The 24,928-nt window shown below is 52.4% G+C and overlaps 1 protein-coding gene across 1 annotated transcript in view; it reads left to right on the forward strand.

Annotated features, from left to right (window-relative positions):
* ERGIC1 (endoplasmic reticulum-golgi intermediate compartment 1) overlaps window positions 1-24,928 on the forward strand; it is a 91,869-nt gene that overhangs the window by 20,277 nt on the left and 46,664 nt on the right. The window contains exons 3-4 of the mRNA XM_040974653.1: window positions 17,706-17,767; window positions 24,734-24,806. Coding sequence (XP_040830587.1) covers window positions 17,706-17,767; window positions 24,734-24,806 — 135 coding nt within the window. The remainder of the gene's footprint in view (window positions 1-17,705; window positions 17,768-24,733; window positions 24,807-24,928) is intronic.

The raw sequence follows: 24,928 nt of genomic DNA on the forward strand, positions 1-24,928 counted from the left end.
TCATTGTGAGCACAGAGCATGTTCCACAACCAGACCCAGAGTTCCAAGGTGTTGGCAGCCCTGCCTGAGAGCCTCATCTGGTGCTACATGGACAGCTGGGGCAGATGTAGTCTAGGGCAGCCTCCACCGGCACCTGGATCCATATTCATTGTTGATGACCACTGGGATCACCCTGGATATAACTGATCATCCTCTGGTTCCTGCCATGCTTTGCTTTAAAGCCACCACTGGGAGGACGTCAGAGTTCTTGCCCGGCCTGCAGGGTCCAGGGTGACCTGTCCTCCAGCAGCCACACTGACCTCATCTTGTACCATCTGCTTTCCCCTGAGCTGCCAGCTGTAGCCTCCAGGGCTGCCCTGCACCCCAAGCCTCTGCCAGGTGCCAGCTGTCCCCCTGCCAGGGGCATTGTTCCCAGGTCTTTCCTACCCTGCCAGTGGGTTTCTGCTGGGAGTTGACTGCCTGCACTCAACCCAGCTCAAGTTCTGATCCCCTCAGCCTCCTGCCCCCTTCTTATGCAGAGCTCCACCCACACTTAGAGTTACCACTTCTCCTTTGCAGTGTTCTGTTGTATGAGCTGGCCAGGACATGGATGTGGGTTGCACTTGCTCTGGTCCCCAGAGCCATCCATGTGTGGGCCCTGTGGTTGTGGTCACTGCTGATCAGGTAAATTCAAGGAGTCCTGTGCACAGCTACTGCAGTAGACACTAAGGTGTGTGCTTCGTTTCTTAATGCAACAGTGGGGCAGGTGGTGAGGGAGCTAGTGGGAACCCTCGTCCATCTTTTTGCCTACTTGCCTTCCTCTCTCCACTGTGAGTGGAAGCAGCCTGTGGCCCTCGTCCAATGCAAGGACATTGGACATTCCGCCTGCTGAACTGCGGGCTAGAGTGTGTCGGTTTCCTTTTTGGATGACTCAACCTCGGGTCCTGTTATAGTGGCAGAAGATGAGCTCGGATACTTGGTGGAAGGCAGGGGGTGGGCGTTGTGTGGCTCAGCATGGTAAGGTGCTGCGTCTGACACCTGCCTTCTGTAGCTGAGTGCCAGGGAGCAAATCCCACCTCTGCTTCTAGTCCAGCTTTCCTGCGAGTATGCACCCTGGGAGGTGGGGGTGGGTGCAGCAGGTATGACTCATGTGTTTGGGTTCCTGCCACCCATGTCGGAGACCCAGATGGAGTTTCTGGTATTCGGCTGTTGTGGGTATCTGGGGAATGAACCAGCAGAAGGCAGTCTCTTTTTCTGTCTTCCGAATAAATGAAAATTTCAAAAAGAAAAAAAATATACAGGGGGCATGTTTGGGTCCTAGGCTTGGTATGGTGCTAGACACAGGGTCAGTGCTTGGGAATTGGTAAGTAGCCAGGGCGTTGAGGTGTAGGTGTGTCTAACATCCTCAGGGTATACTGTATAGTTGTGCTTTTCAACATCACAAAAGCCAGCCTGGTATTTACCAGCTCAAAACTCAGGGCAGCAGATGCGGGGGGAAGGAAAGAGGAAGAGAGGAGAAGAAGGAAAAAAAGAAGTGCTGGGACATAGGTACCTGATCTGCAGTAGAAAGATGCGGCTTAGGGGAGACCCAGTGAAAGGTTTGTGCATTGCTTCCTTTTGAGACGAAGATAATCATAGCAATAATGGGTATTCAGTGAATAAATGTAGGAGGAATGCTAGAATTTGAAAATCACCGTAAGGATAATTACAGTAATGATTGCTTTCAGTTCAGAGCCCCTTGGTGGGTGCTAAAATTAGTACACAAAAGCAGAATCTGAATACTCTAAGCAAACAGGAGTAGTTCAAACTTAGAACATTGGAGTTAGCAGTTAAACCTGCTGTAGTGCAAAAAATTTGAAATTCACACACACACAAACACACACGAAATCTTTAAAGTAATCATGGAAATTGTATATTATGAAAATAATTATGCATGGATTTTGGATATTTTACACTAAAACCAACTTACATTTTGGTTACGTATTTCCATAATCAGCAGCATGATGTCCTCAGTGGTGTGTAGGAAGAAGAGCCTGTGTCTGGGGGACACCTCCCAGGAACACACAGCATGGAGGCCTCAGGCACACCCAATCTGAGGAACATTCTGGAAAATAGCTGACAGGTGCCATTCAGAGCACTCCTGAGATCTCCGTCTTGCAAGGGGAGACAGGAGCTGGCCCAGAAGGGAGGAAATACAGCAGCTAGCTGCAGTGGGAGAATCTGGGGCCAAGCGCAAATGGGCAAAATCCTAACAAAGGCCGTGGTTTCCTTGGGAGAAGTGTGCCAAGGTTGATTTCCTGGTGCGGAGAATTTTTCTGTCATTACGTAAGATGTGAACGTGAGAGGAAACGGGCCGAAGGGTGTGTGGGAACTTGCTGTACTATTCGGGCGGCCCTTCTGCAAGACCTCAGTGATGATATCTTTCTCAGAATGAAAAGTGTGAAAGGACGAACAAGGGAAAGGGGGTGGTCAACGGACTGTGCTGGGGCGGGCGCTCATTCAGCCCAGCAGGAAGCCCACATCCCCCACGCCAGGGCCTCTGGCCTGTTTCCTGACTCCAGAAAAATGCTAAGGAAAGATTGCATTGTGCTCTCAAAACCACACAAGTGAGTTTGTGTTTATACAGGGGCCTGGTGTTGGGCTGGGACAGACAGCAGTGAGAATTTTGTGAAGGTCGAGGTTGGATGCTTTCCAGCCGTCAGACCCTCTCCCCGTGAAGAATTCTCTACCACCATTGGCTGGCTGGGCTGGACTTGGCTTGAAGGGGTCTACATGCATCCCCCCGCCCCCATCCCACCCCTGTCACCCCTTGTCCCCACACTCTTAGCAGGGTGGTGTCCTTCAGTGGCACTCATGGATGTAACACTATGAAAACTCAAGGTCATGGTCCCTAACTTCAGGTGCTGAAAGTCCTTAACATTGTTTCCCAACTTGCAACCCCCTTCTGGGCCACTATCACAATTTCTGTTGGGTCTGCATCTGCACACACTATTATACACTTGCTATTTTAGCATTGATTTATGTTTATTATTTGAGACTTAGAGAGAGTGGGTTCTCATCCAGTGATTCACTAGCAGGTGCCTGTAAGAGCAGGCACTGGGGACTGCCCTCAGTCCCGGTCCTCCATGTGGGTGGCAAGGACCCAGCTGCCTGATGGCTCCCGTCACCTGCTGCCTCCCAGGGCGTGCATTTGTTAGATGCTGGAATGCGGGGCAGGACCGGAACTGGAACCCAGGCACTCTGCCAAGAGTCCTAACTGGCATCTTAACTGAAAGACCAAACACTCAACCCTGTATTTTGTTTAAACGGACTCATTTTCTAAAACTTGAACATAGGAGATTTAAAAAGCAGGTGTCTTTCGGGGCTGGTATTACAGCTCAGCAGGTGAAGTCACTGCCTGTTACAGCAGCACCCTGCATGGGCACCAGTTTGAATCCCGGATGCTCCACTTCCAATCCAGCTTCTTGCTAATGTGCTGAGAAAGCACCAAAGGGTCGCCCAGATGCGTGAACCCCTGTCACCTGTGTAGGAGAACTGAATGGGGCTACAATGCCTGACCATTCTGGGGAGTGAACCAGAGGATAAAAGACATTCTGTCTCTGTCTTCAATTCTTTTAGATTTTTAAAAAAAATTGTATAAAGACGCGTCATCCCTAGAGATGGCGTGACAGTCACCTGCCTTGAATCCAGGGTGTCTGTGAAAGCGATGAGGAGGTTCTAGCCAAGCTGCTGATGGTTCTTTGCCTAAAGCCTGCTCCTCATTTTATGCAGAAATGAGATGATAAGGTGTTCAAATAACCTGCTAGCACAAAGTCACATTTTCTTCTAGACTTGGTCCAGAGGCTTGCGGGTGAAATAGGGAGGGAAGAATCTCCTTGGCTGCTGATTCATACGATTTCTGAGCTGTGCAGATTCCAGAGAAAACCACCCTGAGCACCAACACTGCGCAGCCACCTGCCTGCCTTCGTGCAGGGACAGGAACTGCGACCCCTGGGGCACAGCTGAGCTGTCATGCTGGGTCCCCTGTCTGTCTTCCAGGAGCTCCGGTCTGTGGCCGTTCAGGGCACCTGTGCCTGATCTCTCCACCTCACAGCATTGTAACCTTTAAAAACAAAGCAAGGCAAGCGTGTGACTTTTCTGGAGGTACTGGGACAGTTCTAATGGTGTTAACTGTCCCTGCTTCATTCTGAGAGCCAGGCCCTGCCGTGTACAACATTGTGTTGAGTGGTGCTGAGTGGAGTGGGGTTTCTCAGTGCTTTGCTCTCTGCCTGCTGTGACAAGTAGCCTTCAGCCCCAGCCCAGGGGACCAGCCCTGTCCAGGAGCTCTGCACCATGCTGCTTCCCTGGCCGCAGGGAATGCACACTGCTGCTTACTGTTCTGTTGCCAGGTTTCTCATGCCAACTGCAACCCGTTAAACTGACCCCTTAGCCTCGCTAATCATCATCACTTTGAAGTGACAAAGCATGAGCTGTGATGGCAGGAAGTAAGTAGCTATGTGCTTTGTGTGTCTCAGAGAGCATCATCACCTAGCCCGGCTCACAGAGCAGGAAGGGCAGAACCTGCATGCCTACCTGGGCCAGTCTGACTCACATCTCCATCCCCAGGGGCCTTGGCATCCTGCCCCTGGGTTTCTGCCCATCGTGCCTTACTGTAGGCGGTCCCCAGAGGAGGTAATCAATAGATCATGAGTGGAGAACCCACAGGTTGGCTTAGTATACAGAGAAACGCTGCTACAGGGCTGGCATGGTGGCACTGCAGATGTTGCTCCCTGCCTGTGATGCAGCTGTCTCATATCGGAGTTTGGTTTAGGTTCTGGCTGCTCCGCTTCTGATACAGGCTCTGGTGTGCCTGGGAGGGCAGCAGAAGATGGTCTGTCTGCTTGGCCCCTGCAGAGCCTCTGCAGCTTCGGCAGGAGTCCCGGCTGCTCTGCTCCTGATCCAGCTCCCTGCTCACAAACCTAGGAATGCAGCAGAAGATGACCCACGTGGGAAACCCAGAGGAAGCTCCTGACTCCTGGCTTTGGATCGGCTCAGTGCTATAGTCACTGTAGCCATTTGGGGAATGAACAGTAGATAAAAAATCTTTCTGTAAAATCTGTCTTTCAAACAAAAAAAATTTTTTTTTTAATAAACATAAATCTAAAATAAATAAATAAATGTTTAAGAAAGAAAACAAGAAAGGCTAAAACAGTCCCTCTTACATGACATTAAGCCAGTGCAGTTGTGTTCCTTAAACCCAGCTCATGACAAACTTGTTTTTCTCCAAGATATTTGTTTGAAAGGTTTATTTTTTTAATTTGAAATACAGAGTTGCAAAGAGAAGGAGAGAAGTCGGACTGTGCACAGCATCTCTGTCCCCTCTCTGGCGGAGGTCCCAAAGGCCCAGGCCTTTCTGGTCCCCTTGTCTTCCCACAAGCATTTCTTGACTCTTGCTGCAGGCAGGCTAGGCCAGCCTTTTTTGGCCCCCAGGGTGTGCCTGGCAGAGCAGCAGGACTGTACCAGTGTCATCTCTGCTGGTCCTGGGTGTGGGGACCTTACCTCTGGCCCACAGAGATCCAGTTCCAGGCCTTTGGGGGCCTGGTTGCAGTATTTCCTGGTGATCCTGGCACTGCCCTCTGGCTAGCAGACAGACCCCTCAGACCTGGATGGGTGGGGCTCCCTTTCAACCCCTGCTTGCAGCAGTGTCTTTGGTGGGAAAGGGCCAGACCCTCAGGGTCAGAGGAGCTGACTTGTTGTGCAGGCCTGCTGTGTGCTGGGAGCTCTTTGTGCATTCCAATGCCAGTGATCGCTTTTGTGTCTCCAGACCTCCCCTAGCAAGGGAATGGGACCTTGTCACCACCCCCATTTTACAGAGTCATCAAATGGGAACCGCAAGAAGTTTAGTTGGTTGCCTAAGCAAAGTCAGGATTGTCTCTGCTCCCTGCCCCTGCAGCCCAACCCCCAATGTGACACTCTGCAGGGAGCAAAGGTCAGTAGCCCAGGAGTGTCCATCTCATCCATGGGGTCAGTGATGGTGATAACCTTGACTGACACCTGCTGTGGCTACCTTCAAGCTGTGGGTGGCAATTAGGACTGTGTTTTTATCCCCACTGAAAACCCTGGTGGTTCAGAGAAATTTGTCCAAAGGCATGCAGCTCGTACAGAAGGCAGGCAGAGCCCCTGACTTAGGAAACCACTGGGGATTCAAAGGCCAAGGGCATGGTTCCAGCAGACACAGACGTGGTAGCCAGTGCAGATGAGCCCTCAAGGCATGAATGGACTTGGTGTGTCCAGGTGTCACCCAGAGGAAGAGGCTGATCTGCACCTTAAGGGTGACACTTGGGGACAATAAAAGGAGCAGGTACAGCACAGGGAACTTCTTAGGGTAGGGACCTTATTCTGGGGGATGCTCTGCTGATGGAGACACAGCGGGCATTTCACGGGGACCACGGACAGTAGCAGGGACACATGGGAGCCAAGGCACATGGCACATCTCTACCTTCCACCCAGTTTTGTTGGGAGCTTAGACTGCTCTAAAGCACAATCCATTAAAACAAACACACACCAGATCCTGACCCACTTGTTGGTGGTAGTCAAGCCTGTGTGCTGCTCATGTGCCCAGCTGGGATGAGAAGGGACCATGGCTGTGCTTTTCGCGGCCTGCTGTCAGGGGTGGTTGTAGCCCTGCTCCAGGACAGTGTGTAGGCCTGGGGGAGGAGAGAGGAGCATGGAAGGGAAGTGACAGCTACATTCTCCCTCCGCGGGACAGCATGTGCTCAGCAAAGGGAAGCTGGCCTCGCCACAGCCAGGGCATTGCAAAATAGAGGCTCAGTTCAACCCCATGTCCTTTGGAAAAGTACATTTTGCTCAGGAGCCAAGGAAAACTGAAGACTCTGCAGCCAGCACACTGCAGCGGCCGGGTGTGACTCAATAGCGAGGGGGAGTGACTGGCCTCCAGGGGCCCCTTGGCCAGCTCCAGGCCCGCGACTGGAACCATGTGTGGTGTGCACCGTGGGCAGCCTCCTCAGTTGCTTCATGTGTCCAGTGATGCCCCTTGCTGTTTGGAAAAGATGCTGTCAGGGGTAAAAATGAGTCACCCTAGCAATCCAATTTTCTGATGGACTTACAATGTTGGTTTGGAGAGGGCTTCTCCCTCAGTCTCTGGTGGGTAACAAATCCAAAAGGTCCAAAGACTTAGGGGCCTAGGTGCCATGGGGCGGGGCGGGGGAGGGACTTCAAAGAAGCCAGGAGTTGTCTTTAGAATAGGTCTGGATTGAAACTGCCTCAATGGCTACCCAGCATATGTGCCTTGAATGTTCCCATTCCTGCGTCCTTGGCAGGCATTGCTAATCCATCTCAGCACTCGCACACACTCAGCCTTTGCAGCTCTGGGCGGCCTGCTGACGTAATCACAGCTGCACCTTCCTGGCTACTTGAGAACTCCGAGATTTCTGCATCCCCTTCCAGCTCCACCCTCTGACTCTTCAGTTCTATTGTCTATTTGTTGTTTAAAAAAACACTTTCAGGTGCAAGATTGAAGGCCCAGTTCACAAACTGATGGCTCCCCGAGGCCAAATCTAACCCACACAAGTGTCTAAAAAAGTTATGAATATTTGGTCTTAATGGCTAGATTTTTTGCATTCATGCTTTTTTTAAAAAAATAAGATTTATTTGTTTTTATTGGAAAGGCGGGTATACAGAGAGGAGCAGAGACAGAGAGGAAGATCTTCCGTCTGATGGTTCACTCTCCAAGTGGCCGCAATGGCTGGAGCTGAGCCAATCTGAAGCCAGGAGCCAGGAGCTCTTCCAGGTCTCCTATGTGGGTGGGCCGTCCTCCACTGCTTTCCCAGGCCACAAGCAGGGAGCTGGATGGGCAGCAGGGCTGCTGGGATTAGAACCCGCATCCATATGGGATCATGGCGCGTGCAAGGTGAGGACTTTAACTGCTATGCTATCACGCTATCACACTATCACCCTGGGCCCACATTGATGCTTTTTGGTTTTTCCTGCCGTGGCCACCCTGGGGCTGTCCCTGCCACAGGCCACTGCCCGGAGGCTGCCTGTGGACTCTCAGGCCTGCCCAGCCCACATCACTGTGAGGTGTGTCTGCCCTGGGGAATGGCATTTTTCTGCTGCAGAGAGCTGCACGTGCCGGTTGGAGGATGTGAGCTGCTGTTCACTCCCCTTTAATTAAGCATGGCATTCCCTGGAATCTCTTTGCAGAGGGAAAGGTGTTTGCTGTCTGTAAATAACAACCCCTCAGGGAATTGCTTGTATATTTGCATTTCCCAACATGGGCTCTTTTTCAGGCACAAGCTTTGGTGTGCCATAAGCTATAAAGAAGCCAGGTCAGCTGGATGTGGGCTGCACAGTGGGCAGGGACTGCCTTCCCACCCTCTCCCCAGCCTTCACGCCTGTCTCTGCCCCAGGAAAGAAGGGGGGGGGGCTGGCTTCTTGCTGCTTAGAAGTGAAGCTCTCTAGGCAGTGGGATCCTCAGGGTGTAAGGCACACTTCCTGCCCTGAAGGAATTAGCTTCGAGGGAAACTTACCAGTAGTATTAATTTATTTTCTTTGAAGATTTTTATTTATTGCAAAGTCAGATATACAGAGAGGAGGAGAGACAGAGAGGAAGATCTTCCATTTGTTGATTCACTCCCCAAACAGCCGCAACAGCCAGAGCTGAGCCAATTCAAAGCCAGGAGCCCGGAGCCGTGGCTGCAGGGTCCCCAAGGCTTTGGGCCGTCCTCTCGACTGCTTTCCCAGGCCACAAGCAGGGAGCTGGATGGGAAGCGGGGATGCCAGGATTAGAACTAGTGTCCATACGAGATTCCAGTATGTGCAAGGCGAGGACCTTAGCTGCTAGGCTACTGCACTGGGCCTGAGATGACTTCTCATAGAGAGGGAAGTGTTTGTCGCCTGGAGCCTCAGGCCTCACTCTGGCTGTCCCAACCTCACTCACTCCCTGCTTCAGGGTGTTCACATGTACTGTCTCTTTTGCCTGGATAGTTGCTCCTGGACATCCACTTGGCCACCAGCTGATTTTCCTTTGCAACGAGCCTTCTCTGACAGCAGAAATGCCCTGTCACTGTCTTCATTTACAACCTGCATACTGCAAAGAAATGAGCATCACTGAGATGCATGGGGATGAGAGGTTCCGGCTAGACTCGCTGCTGAGCCAGCCAGGAAGCCACTTGATCTCCTTCTGTCTGCCCTTTTGGCTGGGATTGTAACACGTGGGATCTGGAAGCCTGACCTTGCTCACGGAAAGGACACAGCTGACCCTTCAGGCTCCTTTGCTGTGACTGCATTCAGATGGGTGAGGGCACAAACCCATGGCTTGGCCACAGACTGCTGGAGCAACTTGGCCTTTGGGGACTGTGAGCCTTAGGCGGCGCTGGCTGCCAGCTGGGGCTCCTCTGGCCCTGCCTTCTCTGGCTCGCTCCTGCTGGTCTCCTGACTCGGGGGTCGCAACCAGAGTCACCGTGTCTGCCAAGTCTGTTCTGAATCTCAGTTTCCTTTTTTGTATCAGTGGAAGCCAATATATTTTTTCTTTCTTTTTTTAAAGATTTATTTTTATTTTTATTGCAAAGTCAGATATACAGAAGAGAGTCAGAGAGGAAGATCTTCCATCCATCTTCACTCCCCAAGTGACTGCAACAGCCGGTGCTTTGCCGATCCAAAGCCAGGAGCCAGAAACTTCTTCCAGGTCTCCCAAGTGGGTGCAGGGTCCCCAGGCCTTGGATCATCCTTGACTGCTTTCCCAGGCCAGAAGCAGGGAGCTGGATGGGAAGCCGGGTCACCCAGATTAGAACCAGCACCCATATGGGATCCCGGCATGTTCAAGGCAAGAACTTTAGCCACTAGACCACCTCGCTGGGCCCTAATTTAATTTTCTTAAGCTGTATTTATGCATTTGAAAAGCAGAGGTAGAGAGAGAGCTTCCATCCATTGGTTCACTCTCCAGATGGCAATCGAAAGTGACTTATGAATACCCCAAACTACAGCCCTTTATGCAGTGTAGTGCTAGGATTATTCTGTTTGCCATCGGCTTTCATTTCCCCCAGCTGCATTTCCTGATGTACCGCAGGTGGGTCTTGCACTTCTTTCCGTCAGATTTGTCCCCAAGCGTTCAGTGTTTTTGCATCTGCGAAGAATAGCGAGAGGAACCAGTGTGTACACTCTTGGCTTTGCGTCTGCTTTTCGCTTCTGAAGATACAAGTGAGGCCGTAGATTCGTGGTTCTCACTCCCCACTCACACATGCGTGCACATGGAGTCTCACAGGAGGAAGCCTTCTGCCCTGGGCCACAGTCTTGCTTGGTCCTAGGAACTTCCCAGCCTTATCTTCCACCCACCCTGGGTGATGTGCATAGCGCCCCCTCTAGCCAACGTGTCTGCCTCTGCAGCTGGTGCTGCTGTAAACTGGCACAGACTGAGTGCTACGAGCAGGCCAGGTCTTACATGACCCACAGGAGATACAGGGGCAAATCTGACCAGGCCCGGCGCAGCAGGAGTGGAAGGACCCTATATCCAGCCCCAATGGCCGGGCCAGGAATCTGTCTACAGAGCCCAGAAGATGGAGAAGCAGCTGGGGACACAGCGAGTCCCAGGCAGATGGTGGGAAGGAGGAGGGAGGGAAAGGCCTGGACTCTGTGGTCCCAAGGGGGTGATGGAGCTGTGAAACTGGGCTGTGAACATGGACTACACAGGGGTATGGTGTGGGAGGAGGACTGACACAAACATGGGTGACCTCTGCATTCTACTGCCCAGTGCGCCTAGGTCACCACCCAGAGCCAGTAAAGTGAGGATGGTAGTGTGACCCCCTGATGCTGGGCTATAAGGATGATGGGAGAGGGAGGGTCTGAGCCCGCAGCCCTGTGCACGGTAAGCTGCCACAGCTGCCGTGGCTGTCACTGTTACCACTGCCTCCAAGACCCTTCAACTGGACTGGAGAGAGCATCAGCCTTCCCTCCCATTTGGCAAAGGGAAAGTGGCTTGAGTTCATAGTAGCAGTTTCAGTGTCAAGGGCAGGATTGCAGAGGAAGAGGAGAGAATGATTCCAGAGTTTGTGCTTGGTCTTGCTGCTCCACTCTGATGTCTTCATTTACCTCTGCACCCCCACGTGCAGGCACATGCGTGGGCACGGCCACACATACTGGAGCATTCCCTGCATGCTAGAGGGGAATAAGTGAACAAGCTGATGGGGTGTTTGTGTTTTTTTTTTAACCTAAGTTCTTGGCCCTCGGCACCGAGGGTTCTGCCAGACTGGTGGGCACCATGGCTGAGCAGGCTAGAGCTACACCTAAAAGCCTTGATGGCTATTTTTGGGATAAGTGACCCGCTACTTCCAATGACTTGGTCCTAAATGGCATCTGATTTCATTAAAGCCTCGGAAACAGTGACATCAGAAGTGCCTGCCCGCGAGCCGCCCACGATGGATGAACCACAGAGGAGCGAGCGGAGATTGGGTCGGTGAGAGCCGGGGAGAAGTGAGGTTCCCCAGCAGCAAAAGCCAAAACAGCACAGCTGAGGCATTCTGCTATGAAAAGACATTACAAATGAAACCTATTCGTCAGCTGTTTCCAGGGCCAGTCGCATCTCTCGGGGGCATGGGAAGTCACAGGTGTTTGTTTGGGCTGAGGTCACACAGATGTTCCTTGCTCCGGAGGTCCGACTGCACCTGTCCAGTGCCCCGTGGTCGAATAAGTCTTGTGCTCATGTTCCCGTGGGCTCCACATCCAACCCTGGCAGGTGTCCTCAGGGAGTCTACTCTGTGCCAGGATGGGGTGGAACCAGAGCGTGGATTTGGCATATTTTTGGTTCAAACTCAAGTAGAAGTCATAGGAAATCTTTTCCCAATGGGTACCCTGGCCAGGTTTTTTTCCATGTGAGCTCCACCTTCTCAGATCAAAGTGGGAAGGGTAGAAGATGGCTTAACCTGAATTCTTGGGGCCATGGAAGCCATGGGTGGCTCAGACCACCCAGCAGATGCAGGGGTAACCCACTGTTGTGCGGGATTAACGGGAACATGAGCTTCTACCTGGGGAGTTTGGTCGGCAGTGGGTGGAGCTTCTTGCCAGCACTGCTGGGACTGTTGGGGGTAACTGAACAGTGGGGACACACGGTACCTTGTGGGGTGTTCAGCAGAAGTCCTGGTCTCTACCCAGCAGGAGTTGTGACAGCCAGGGTATGCCTGGATGTTGCTAATCACTCCTGGCTGAAAACCCCTGGCTCACAGCTTTTCAAGGGCAGGAATAGCACAGAGGACCCAGGAGGCTTTGCTGGCTGGGTTTTGTATTATGTTAAATACTTTGAGTCAAACGAGCCCGTGGATGAGGGGAGGCTGTCCTTTTCTTTTTATTTGCAACATTGTTGATATAGTTAAGAGGGTTACATGGCCACAGGAGCTTCCGACTAGGGTAAGGAGGGTTAGGCAGAGAGGAAAATGGATGAGATAAATGCTTCAATTATTTTTTTTTTCTCCTGTATCTGCAGGGAGGGGACCCGTGTCAAACTACTTCAGCCTCTGGGGATGGCTCTGTTTTCCTTGCCATGACTGGTTTGTGCACTGTGATCTCAGGGTGCCCAGTAGAGCTGACCCCAGGTCTCCTAGATCCTGTCCCAGCAGGTAAAGCTCTTACCTGCCAGCTGCCACCCCCTCTCCGTCCACTCTCAGCGTCCTTTCTGTTTTATTCTAAGTGAAAACATCTAAATCTCCACAAACGTTGAGAGAACAGTAGTGTACAGAAACCCCTGTGCGCCAGTCAGCCATCTTCACCACCATCCATTTCCTCCTCTTTGCCTTTTTTTAAACAAAGATTTATTTATTTATTTATTGGAAAGTCGGATATACAGAGGAGCAGAGACAGAGAGGAAGATCTTCTGTCCGATCATTCACTCCCCAAGTGACCGCAACAGCTGGAGCTGCACTAATCTGAAGCCAGGAGCCCAGAACTTCCTCCAGGTCTCCCATGCAGGTACAGGGTCCCAAAGTTTTAGGCTGTTCTCAACTGCTTTCCCAGGCCACAAGCAGGGAGCTGGATGGGAAGTGGGGCTGCTGGGATTAGAACCAGTGTCCATAGGAGATCCGGCATGTGCGAGGCAAGGACTTTAGCTCTAGGCTACTGCACCGAGCCCCTGTATTCTTTTTCTTAAGAAAGACTTTTTGTTTGTTTGTTTGTTTATTGCAAAGGCAGAGTTAGAGGGAAGGATGTAGAAAGATCTTGTATCTGCTGGTTCATTCCCTGAATGGCTGCAATAGACTGAAGCCAGGAGCCAGGAGCTTCCCTTGGATCTCCCACGTGGGGGCAGGGGCCCAGTCATCTGGGTCATCTCACACTGCTTTCTCAGGTGCATTACTGGCAGGGAGCTGGATCAGAAGTGGAGCAACCGGGATTTCAGCTGGTACCCATGTGGGATGCCAGCACCTCATTATCACTATACCACAAGGCAGACTTCATTCTTACGACCAGCCGCTGAATGCTAGGCCCTTGCAGTTCCATTCATTGACTCAGTTCCCATAAAGGGCCAGGGCTGGGCAGGGCTGAGCAGGACTGGGAGGGCCAGATTTAGACACGGTCTAGAGGGCAGACTAAAAGAGAGCATTTTGGGGACATCCATCGACACTCCATGCTTGAGCTTTTTTCTGTTGAAAGTTAAGCAATTCCAGTTCTTTAATCTCTCTTCCTAAGAAGTATTATCCACCCAAATGGGCTTGATTTATCCCTACATTATTGGAAAAAGTAGCAAGGACATCATTGAGGCCTGGATTCAGACCCCTGTCACAGCTCGTCCTAAGTGTGGGACCTTCAGCCAAGCCACCAACTTCTCCAAGCCTCATCTGTGGAATGAGACTGCAGTGCTCAACTCACACATTAATCAAGAGAGAACCTGCCAGTCAAGGGGCTGGCATCGCTCTCCCCCATCTCCTCTCCTCTTTCCTCCACATTGTGTTTTCCACGCCCTGGCCGCCACTGGTCACATCATTCACTGACTCATGTGAAGCAGAGGAGACGGACGGCTCACTTCCTGGTCTGTCACATGCCTGCGTTCTCACCGGCCTGCCGGCAGCCCATTTGCTCACAGACACTCGCGGCTGACTCACTTGGCTTGTGGTCAGCCCTTAGACTGGGGTCTTGTTCAGCGCCCCCTCCATGCCACTCCCCAGCTTGGGTCTGTGACAACGTGGAAATAGAGACGTTATCAGGGTGTACTTTAGGCCAGGATTCAGACCCCTGCCACAGCTCATCCTAACTTTAGCCAAGCCTCCAGCTTCTCTAAGCCTCATCTGTGAAATGGGACTGTAATGCTCAACTCACAAGTCAGTCAAGGGGCAACTTCCAGGGGTTGGCTGGACTGGCAGCTCTGAAGGGCAGTGGCAGCATCTGCCTCCATCAGCTCTCATAGGGGGCTCCTTGGGCATCTGTGCCATGAACTTGGGCGTTTTGAACAGGTTGATGCCTTCTGGGGAACCCCCAGCGGCTCTGGGAAAAGAACCTTGATCCAATTTGCCAGACTGGCTCCCCCAAGTTATGCTTGGCCCTCTGACTTCCCGCCACACTCCCAGTTTCAAAGCAGCACTGGTTTGTCAGTTGTGATGGCCAGCATCTGCCCGAGGAGTCCCTGATGAGGACCTGGACCGGAAACTGGGTCATTCGTCACTTGGATATCTTAAGTCAGGGCTTTGATGCTAGTTTTGCGGAGATCTTGCAGATCTTGTTTGTACCTCCCTGGTTTGCACCCGAAGAAACCGAGGTCCGGCGAGAGTCAGCAGTGTTTTGTTGATCCAAGACCAGGCTGGGGCAGAGTGAGGACAAGAACCTCTCCCTGCCTCCTAGCCAGTCCCACCCCTGGACACCACAGCCTCCGGAGGAGTCCACCCGGCACTGTGGCGTAGTGTGCAGGTCACAAGACTGTCGTGCCCTTCTCTCTGTCTCCCACTCTGCGAGGACTTCTTTGTTCGGATGGCCCCACAGCGGGCTCCCCAGCCTCATTCCACCTGCAGCTTCTCCTCGTTGGTCCTGCGCAATTGTTGGCCCTTAACACTGGAGTCTAAAATCACCAGTCGTCTTCTGAAAAGTCAGAAGAATTCACTTTCCCGGGACCACTCTGAGACTGCACCTCTCTCTGGCAGTGTAGACACTCCTGGGTTTCCAGTGCTGAGAAATTTACTGGACGCTGAAATGTTAAATCAAAAACACCGTGTGCTGCATCTGACCCATCAGACATTCTGGCTTCGCCTGAACTGCCTCCAGCAGGCATGCTTAGGACACTGACCGTGGACAAAGTCATCGAATCCACAGCTGTGTCATAAGCAGGTGTTGGGCAGCCCGTGCCGTTGGTTGAATGTAAAGTGTCAGTACCTGCAGGACTGACTGTGCTGCTGCCGCTGCCACCACCCAGTGTCGCCTGAGATGACTGGGTCACATGTTGCAGGGCTGCAAAAAGATCCAAACCCAGGATTCAGTCACAGCATCCCGAGTTGAGCCACTGTAAGCCACAAGCCGTCTGCAGTTGGCAGCAGTGCCCCCCGGGCTTGCCTGCCTTGGCTCAAGCTGGTACTCGCCTCAAGCTGCAGCCCCTGCCACTTCTGCCATCTCCTTTCCTTCCAGCCCGTGTCCCCTGCTCCACATGGACGTCAGTGCTTCTCTCCCACTCCTCCGCTTCCGCTTCTGTCCTCACCTCCTCTGCCCACACTCCTCTCCTGCTGCTCTGTTCAGATTCCGCCTCCTGCAGGAGGCTTCCAGAAGGGCCCTTGCTGGGTTCCCCTAGCACCTCCCGCTGATCCCCCTGGATGGGCACTCCTTTGACCCTGCTGCTAGCCTGTAGGCTCCGGCAGCCACAGCCTGAATCTGACCTCCATGTCCCTAGTGTCTGCAAAGAGAAATCCACATCGGAAGGTGCTTTCTGATTGGCGGTCAGATGGGCATTCGGCATGGTAGTGCACAGACAAGTGCCGAAGACACCAGTGTGGGTGCCCATGTCCAGTACCAGTGTGCCTGCCTTCTGTTCCTGACTCTGCTTGCTGCTGATGCAGTCCCTGGAGGCAGCAGGTGATGGCCCAGATATGTGCAGGAGACCTTCATTGGATTCCTTATTCCCCATCCTTGGCCCCTGGCCAAGGCCCAGCCCCAGGCATTGTGGGCACTGGGGAGAAGGCTACTGTTGTCCCCACTTTACAAAGGAACTAAGGAAACCAGTGGTTAGGTGACACATCCAGGTCCCATGAAATCACAGTGGAATCGCTGTGGAAGCCAGGCATTCTGATCCTACTACTGCTTGTATGCACTCAGGGATCAGATGCCTCCTAAGGTTCCTGGCATTTCAGGGTTCAGGATGCTGACCGGGGCCAGGCAGGCAGCAGAGAAAGTGATGTCTGTCACCTGTGCAGGGATTCTTCCTCCACTGCCATGGGAGGTGGCAGGAAGCTGTTTGTGGCGGGTGTGATTATGGGAGTTGAGGCACTTACGCAAGAGAGGCAGGCCCCTGTGCTGGGCTCAGCAGGCTCCTGTTGTTTCGCAAGCACCCAGGAGGAACGACTGTTCCTTGTCGCCTGAGGCTGCAGCCGCTGACCTCCCCACTGAGAGTCAGTTTGCCTGGGAGCCTGGGAGCACCCTTGTGGCCAGAGGGCTCTGTGATAATGGCCATGTAAGGAATAGCTTGCACCCACACAGGTTCAAATGCAGGAAAGAGGGGGGACTGCCTTGCCAGCTGCCTGCAGTGGGCCCCCGCAGATGTGTGCTTCCTTTGCTCGCTCCACAGCCTCTCGGGCTCTCTTGTACCCCACTTTACAGGTGAAGAGAGTACAGCTCCGAGAGGAGCAGTCATCTGCCTAAAGACACAGCTGTGAGGCAGAGGAACTGCTGAGATGTGAGCTAGGGTAAGCTGGGACCTCTTCATCCCCTAGCCGGATACAAAGCAGAGCTGGAGTTAAACCCATGTCCGCCTGATGTGGAAACTCTGCCTTCTTCCACCAAACCCCTCCGCCTAGCTTCCCAGTGCTCCGCTGGGATCCACAGGAAAGAAACGTGTCTCCGCCCTGGGGGAGGCAAGGAGGGAAACATTGGGAGTCAGGGCCGATTCCAGCCGATGCCAAGGCCAAGGACTCCCGGCAGGGTTTTGTGTTACCCTCATCATGTCTTAGAATTCCAAAGAATCTGCAAGGAGCAGGTGGCAGGAGCTGGTGGGAGAGAGTCAGGGAATGGAGCCAGGAGGAGGAGGTACAGGCAGGAAGAGGAAGAGGGGGTGGAAGAGGTGACGCGACAATCAGCGGCGCCGCGTAACTGTGCGTTTCCCTGCTTCCTGTCGCGTCATTGCCGCCTGAGACTCAGATGTGGGGTCATCATCCTACACTTGTCTGTCAAAGGCCTACTGTGTGCTAGCCCATGCTGGGGTCTGGGGACACAACCAAGAGTGATAAACCCAGGATCCAGTCTCAACCCTCGGGGCGGGGGTGGAGTACAGCCTAATAGGGTATAAATCAGCATAAGCAGATGAGGGAGCAAGGTCCTTTGCAACAACCTTGGGTAAAAGGTGACATGAAGAATACGCAGGGCATGTGATCAGAGGATGGGGGAGTGGGTTTCTAGCAGAGGGTTCCTGTGAGGCCTTGGGGAGCAAGGGCTGTTGAAGGGATGGAAGGAACTAGTGCTAGAGAAAACGGTGCCTCACAGACCCACACTGTGTGGCGCCTTGCACTGCCTGAGCCCCATTCTGCCCACCTCATTCCTGTCCCATTTCTTCCCTGCAGGTTTGACATCTACAGGAAGGTACCCAAAGACCTCACGCAGCCAACGTACACCGGGGCCATCAGTGAGTAGTCCCTCTGGGGAGGGTTACCCGCACCTGCTTCACATGCCCCCCTGGCACTTGTGCGTGCTTTCTCTGCACAGAGCTTATAAGGTTTATTAATTTGTTTATTTAAAAGGTAACAGGGAGGGAGGAAGAGACAGAGAGATCTTCTGTGTGCTGGAGCACTCCCCCAAAATGGCCATAGTAGTCCAGGGCTGGGCGAGGCTGAACACAGGAGCCAAGAACTCAGCATGAGTCTCCCACATAAGTAGCAGGGCCCAAGTACTTGGGCTGTCTTCCACCACCTTCCCAGGTGCATCGGTAGGGAGCTGGATTGGAAGGGGAGCAACTGCGACTGCAGGTGGCACTCTCATATGCAGTGCCCAGGTCCCGATGCCAGGCGCTGTGCAGAACTTCTGACCCACAGAGGGAAGAAGCAGCGTTCTCCTTCGGGGCCTTTCACATACATCCGTCTTGATCCGTTCTTATTGCCATAACCCTGCAATGCACTGGTATCTTCTGCTTCTAGAAGGATATGTGTGATGTCACCAACACAAAACCCCCTTATTCCTAAATCTAAAATCTGATGGGCTGCAAAGCCAAAATATTTTGAGCACTGGCATTCCTGAACCTCATGCTAACAAGGTCACGTTGGAAAACACAGGCATCTCGGAACCTTTGCGTGTAAAGTCACCTTCAACCCACCTGTGTGAGGGATCCATGAAACAAATGAATTCTGCAGTTTGAGCTGGATCCCATCCCCGAGCCATCTTGTTACATATCTGCAAAGGTGCCACAACCCCCAGAAAAGCTGCCATCCGAAGCATGCCTGGTCCCAAGCACTTGCAATAATGGATCCTCACTGGAAGGTTGCTGCCTCTGGGTGGGGAGCAAAACAGGTTTCGGGGTGGAACAAAGAGATCTAAATATGCTTTTCTCCTGTTGCTTGTTCTGAAAATCATGAACCTATCCAGACATGTGTCTCTAAAGACCGTCCTTTAAATCAACGAATGAGGGCTCTGTGGAGAAGCAGGTGATAAAAGCATGAATTCTGCCACCCAAGAGGAAGAGTTTAATTCTCCTATCCCTAACAGTGGGCAGACACTAAGTAACTCACTTCCAAAGAATAGAGATGAGAAAGCAGGGGTCGGAGCCTGACCGTACGGAAACCTGAAGGTACCACCTTACCCCAGGCCTCAGTGGCCAGTGTCACTGGTGCCGAGTTGTCTGAATGTCACATCTGTACCTGTGATGGGGTAAGTGTGGGCACCTCTCCTCAGTGGGATCTATCCAGAACTCCTCCAGCCAGGCTTGATTGTAACAGTGCCAGCCTCGACTCCGGGAACATGTCCACAGATGCCCGATCATCAGAAAGTTGTCAGAGACCTCGAGAAGTGGGAGAAAGACTGAAGAACTATCCCAGATTTTAAGGACTGAGGAGCCGGGAGGAGTAAGTGCAGACAGGGTTCTGGATCTGTTTCCTGGGACAGAAGCAAGGCATTTGTGGTGAGACTGCACGTGGATGCTTGTGCTGCACTGCTGTTGGTTTCCTGATTGTATGGACTGTGATGTGGTTGTGTCAGACATGAACGCTGCAGCAAGCTGGCTGAAGGTTGCATGTCAAGACCTCTGTTGTTTGTGCATCGGTCATTATTCCACAATTGAAACCATGATACTTGAATCCAGGGCCTCTGTCTGTAAGCACGAGTGCATCATTCTTTGGATGAGAAAATGAGCTCAGAGAGGCAGTGTTCCTGTTCCACAGCTCACGAAAGGTGGAAGCAGAGCTAAGGCCCTCCCCATGGACTGTCCCAGCCCCGCTGCCTGAGCAGGGCCCTGGGGGCCAACAGGCACATTAGGGGACTACTGGCTCCTGGGGCAGCCGTGCTCATTTGGAAGATGACCTCACCCACCCTTCTCCCTTTTACCTGCCCCTCCTCGCCCTCACTCCAGTCTTGTTCAAATTGCAGGGATGCTCTTTGAATGCCAGGAAGGGAGTCGAGCGGCTGGCTGCGCATCAGCCGGTCCTCCAGTCAGCAGAGCTGCATTCGGTACCCCGGTGAGCTGCTGTGTGACCTTTGGTGGGTCACTTCACTTCTCTGAGCCTTCATCTCCTGATTGTGTCCCTGGACTTTTCTAGCACCAGATACTTGCTAAGCCCTGAGGGCACAGATGCCTCTCCTCTCAGGGCGATCTTGCTGGAATCCCCCCACCATTCTCCCAAGGTCTGCAACTCCAAAAACCCCACAAGTTTGTGCCTCACTCTCCCCACCCCCCAGGCAGGGACGTAGAGGGCATGTGAGAGAAAGGGGGCTTGTATGACTGAGTTTGTACACCTGCTCAAGCAGTCTGCGGAGGCTGGAGGCTTCCTTTGCAGCACCTCCCAGGAGCCCTGCCTCTTTTCTCCTCGCGATCTCGTCTCCCCCTGATCCGGAATGTTTAGCAATCAGACGTATGCCCCGCCCACCCCAAGAGGTGGTTTCTGAGAAGCACTGTCGGTGGGGTGACCTGCTGTACCATCTCCAACCCTTGCACACAGCTGTACCCTGTAAGACGTTGGACGCCTGTGCTATCAGCACAGATACCATCATGTTCGCCCAGCCAGCCGCACGTCCTGTCCCTCCCCTGCCACCTGGCTGGCCTGTGGTTTGTCACTGGCGCCCCGAGTCCACTTTGCGGCCGGCAGACATCCCTGTCTGTATCTTTCCGCACGCCTTGAACGGTTCTTTTCTATAGAGCACCCCTCCCAGAAGAGGATTTACTGGGGCAAAGGACACATGGGTTGTGACATGCACAAGGTCTTGCCAAGTGGCCGTCAGCGGGACAGGATCTGAGATGTCCCAGATGCGATGTGCAGGCCAGCCAGCGAAGGAAGAGCATGAGGCATAGGAAGCTAGCCCTTAGCTACCAAGTAGTGAGCAAATATTTATTAGAGCAGGCCCCGAGAGCCAGGACCCAGGCCAAGTACTGCAGCTGCGTAGGCGAACAGCTCAAGTCTGCGTCCTGAGGAACGCACACTGCAGGGCAGGCGGCGCCAGACACTTGCTGTCTCACCACACGGTGCTTGGTGCTGTGGATAACCAGAGAACCCAGGGTGCCAGCGACTCCTAGGCCAGGGATCAAGTTGTGCAGCCTGCGTGTATGTAGCCAGGTAACCTTGGATAAATTCCATGACGTCATGGAGTATTGGGTCTTGGGTCCATGTCCCCTTCGCTGGTCACTGCTGGAGCCCTGTGAGCCTGTCTTCTCCTGGGGTCACATTCCTGCTGTGCAACATCAGGTGATTTTCAGAAGGGATCTGGAGTCACAGAGAATCTTCGAATTGTGTTCCAACATGGATGGGAAAACCTTCAAGTCTTAGTTTCTAAAGGCTTTTTTGGATGGAAATGCTTGCTCTCTCTGCTGTCCACCATTTTGGGGGTGGGTGGGGTTGGAGAGGGATTCATTTATATGGTACTTATTTTGTGCCTTCTCTGAGCCACGTGCTACACTCTGAGGTCAAGGCAATGGTCGTGAGACCCCAGATCAAGGACAGGGCTGAGAGGAGCAGGCACAGTAGGACAGGTGTAAATTAGACCTTCAGAGCTCCGGAGTGACAGCCAGATAGACCCCATTCTTATCCTGTTGGCCTGCTCAGAGTCTTGAACGTAATAACCACCTTTGAGAAAGAAACCTTCTCCAGCATGGTCCCACACTGCTGTCTGGAAAGAGAATTTTGGGGTGCGTTGTCAAGGTGGGCTGGAGGGACAAGACAGGCTGCTGGTTCCAGGGCCGTGTCTTTAGACACATTCCTCTGTTGTACCTGTTCATCCCAGTAGCACCCAGTGAGCTACTGGGATCCTGAGGGCTTGGGGACAAATCTGAAACACGGCTCCTTATACGATCCTGGGCAGAACAGGTGCAGACTTGAGGGTGAAGGACATCGTGTGTGTGTACACTGCAGTTCTCTCCCTGCAGGTTATTGGACTACAGCCAGCACAATAACAGGACACAGGAAGTTTGGAGGGCCAGCTGATCTCCTCTAGCCAGTTTTCTCAGCAGCCAGTCAATCAAGACATTTGAAATTTGCTTCTGGGCCTGGCGTGGTAGCCTAGCGGCCAAAAATCCTTGCCTTGCACACGCCGGGATCCCATATGGGTGCAGGTTCTAATCTCAGCAACCCCACTTCCCATTCAACTCCCTGCCTGTGGCCTGGGAAAACAGTTGAGGATGGCCTAAAGCCTTGGGCCATCCTGCACCCGCGTGGGAGGCCCAGAAGAGGCTCCTGGCTTCAGATTGGCTCACTTCCAGCCATTATAGTCACTTGGGGAGCGAATCATCAGACGGAAGATCTTCCTCTCTGTCTCTCCTCCTCTCTGTATATCTGACTTTCCAATAAAAATAAATAAATCTTGAAAAAAAAATTGCTTCTGTGCCTAAAATGTAAAACAAGTCTACTATAGCTATTATGCACAAACCAAAGGGGGCTTCTTGGGACATTGGCCCCTGAGTGGGCAGGGTTTAGCTGCATAAGGGTACTGGGTGACACTGCTGTTCACCAAGAGAAAAAAAAGGGACTTACGTATGAGAGGACTCCAGGAAGTTCATGGACAAATGAGACTAAAAGCTAAGTTCATTTAACTGCAAAACATCTTGAAATCTGTGCGTCTGGGTGATCTTTATGGCAAACAGGTATCGTGAAGACACTGTGTAGTAAACTTTAAAAATGTTTTGCACCTGGAGCTGGTGCAGTGCAGCGCGTTAAGCTACCACCCGTGACTCCTGCATCCCATACTGAAGTGCCAGTTCAAGTCCCAGCTGCTCCACTTCCAGTTCAGCTCCCTGCTGCAATACGTGGGAAAGCAAGGGAAGAGAGTCAGGTGCTTGGAACCCTGCCAGGCATGTGGGAGACCAGGATGGAGTTAGTTCCTGGTTCCTGGCTGCAGCCTGGCCCAACACTGACTGTTGTGGCCATTTTCTTGGCCAAAAAAACAAGGGCCAGCCAGTGTGTCAAGTCGGCTTCTCCATTTCTCCAGACCCTTTCCCTTTCAGCATCTCCAGTTGAGCTACGGCACTTAAGCAGTTGCTCCCTGCATGGGCAGTTTCAATCCCTAGTGTCTGTGCTATTTAAACCTTTGTTTGTTTGTTTGTTTGTTTGGGGAGGCGTAGGGCACCAGAGCAACCATGATGGTCATTGCAAGAGGGGTGGGGGAATCCAAAGTTGGAACTAAGTAAGGACCAGAGAAAGCTCCCCTCCCAAGTCCCGGAAGAAGTTTACTGTTCTGTTCCTGAGGACTGCTCAGGGCTCCCAGCTGTTGTTCTGACATTAGATCCTGTGATGACCAATAAAGAAAGCTTAGAACCAGACAGGAAACGGTCAGTGTGGAATCACACATGCCTTACTAAGTAGGACACAAAGATTAGTTACTCCTCACTAAGGTATTGAAGATTTCTCTGCACACCCCTCCTAAAACTGCTTTACACCTCCGTTGTTAACATATGCCTAGTTAGAGTTATAAGCCGGTTGGGACTATCCTAAAACCTGCCAAATTCAGTGGAAGGTGTATAGCAGCTGGGTGTATATTAAAGTAAAATTGAAATGTCAATGAAGTAGTCACAGGATGTGGTTAAGAACTGGCATTTTCTAACATATTGTTCACTCAATTCCATTGTCAATTAACTCCATAATGTTGCAAATTGTTGTTGATGTTATGTTGTGGCTTTTCATTAGATGGGATGATATTCCACCATCTCTACCTGAGATGGTCTCCCCAAGAAACTGTTGAATTTATCTGGACAGTAAGATGCTGGACTCTATGCATGGTACATGCTTGCAGTATAGGAACCATGACTGGATTTGAACTGTACTACTGCAACAATGTGGAGGAATCCATCATGGGGGGAGGGCCTGGGGAGGGGTTGGGGAAATCCCAGAGCCTACAAAACGGTGTCATAAAACGAAATTAAACCTTTGAAGGAGAGACAAGTGTTTGGCCTTGTAGTTGGGATAACCTGTGTTCCATAGGCAGCTCTGGCTCCTGACCCTTGACTGCTGGCCAGGGCACACCCTGGGAGGTCAGGGTGGTGGCTGATGTGGTTGGTTCTCTGCTGCCCACAGGCAGCCATCGATTGAGTTGGCAGGCATTTGGGGGAGTGAACCCGTGATTGGGTGCTATCTGCATCTATCTTCCTAAGAAATAAATGAAAAAAAAAAAAAGACTTTTAAAATGAATAAATCCCTGGAGATAGATACTACAATTGTGACAGTTCTCTAGGTGAGTCTGCCGAGACTCATTTAGGTAATCCAGGGCACACAGCCCATGAATGGTGGAATAGAGCATGGCCCTGGCCTGCCAGCCTGTCCCCTTCTCTGGGATAAGCTCAGGTGAGCTGTGGTCAGCCCTTGTTCCGTACCCTAGGGGCTGATTCCCTGCTGTCTTCAATGCCCAAGGATGCCTCCTGTGTCCCCAGGCCAGGCCCTGAAGCCACGGGGTTCACTCTCTTTCAAATTGATTTTGAAATATCAATAATAGCACAGCTCTTGGGGTACTCATTGTCCTGCCCTTGAAGGCGATGTAGGCATTTCCTCCAGCAGACCTGGTACCCAGTCTTGGGAGTGGGGAGGCAGCAGGGGAAGGTAGGACCTGGGGCAAGCTGATGGGTGGGCTCAGCCTTCCTGTGGGCATGAGGACTGGGTGTTCTGGATGCTGGGTGGGCTCTGTGGCTCATTCCACATGAATCCCAGCTTGGGTATCACTTAAGACACCTCCAGATTCTGCCTTCAAGAGGTTTTATGGGAGGCTGGGACCCCATGGCTGTATCTGTGCCAGCCACGGAGGACTCCATGAGTAAGAAGGGGTTTAAGGGTGCAGAGGGGTGGACCCCACCTGCAAGCTGTGTGTCCTGAGGCCTCTGTTCTCCACAGCAGAGGGCTGGCCGGGGGGGCTGGGCTGCCATCTGCAGTGCCCACTGCCCTTAACCGTGCGGGTCTCGTCTTGTTTCTTCTAGTTTCCATCTGTTGCTGCCTCTTCATCCTCTTCCTCTTCCTCTCGGAGCTTACCGGTTTCATCACGACAGAAGTGTAAGTCATACCATCCTGATGATACACCCAGGGATTCTGGAATGCCAGGTCGGAGGGAGGGCTTCAAAAGGAGAGAAACTTCTAGAACCTTCCTGGCAACTCTTTCCAGGCTCGTTCTCCTA

The sequence above is a fragment of the Ochotona curzoniae genome, unplaced genomic scaffold (assembly GCF_017591425.1).
Source record: "Ochotona curzoniae isolate NIBS_2020 unplaced genomic scaffold, NIBS_Ocur_1.0 contig_1, whole genome shotgun sequence".
NCBI lineage: Eukaryota > Metazoa > Chordata > Mammalia > Lagomorpha > Ochotonidae > Ochotona > Ochotona curzoniae.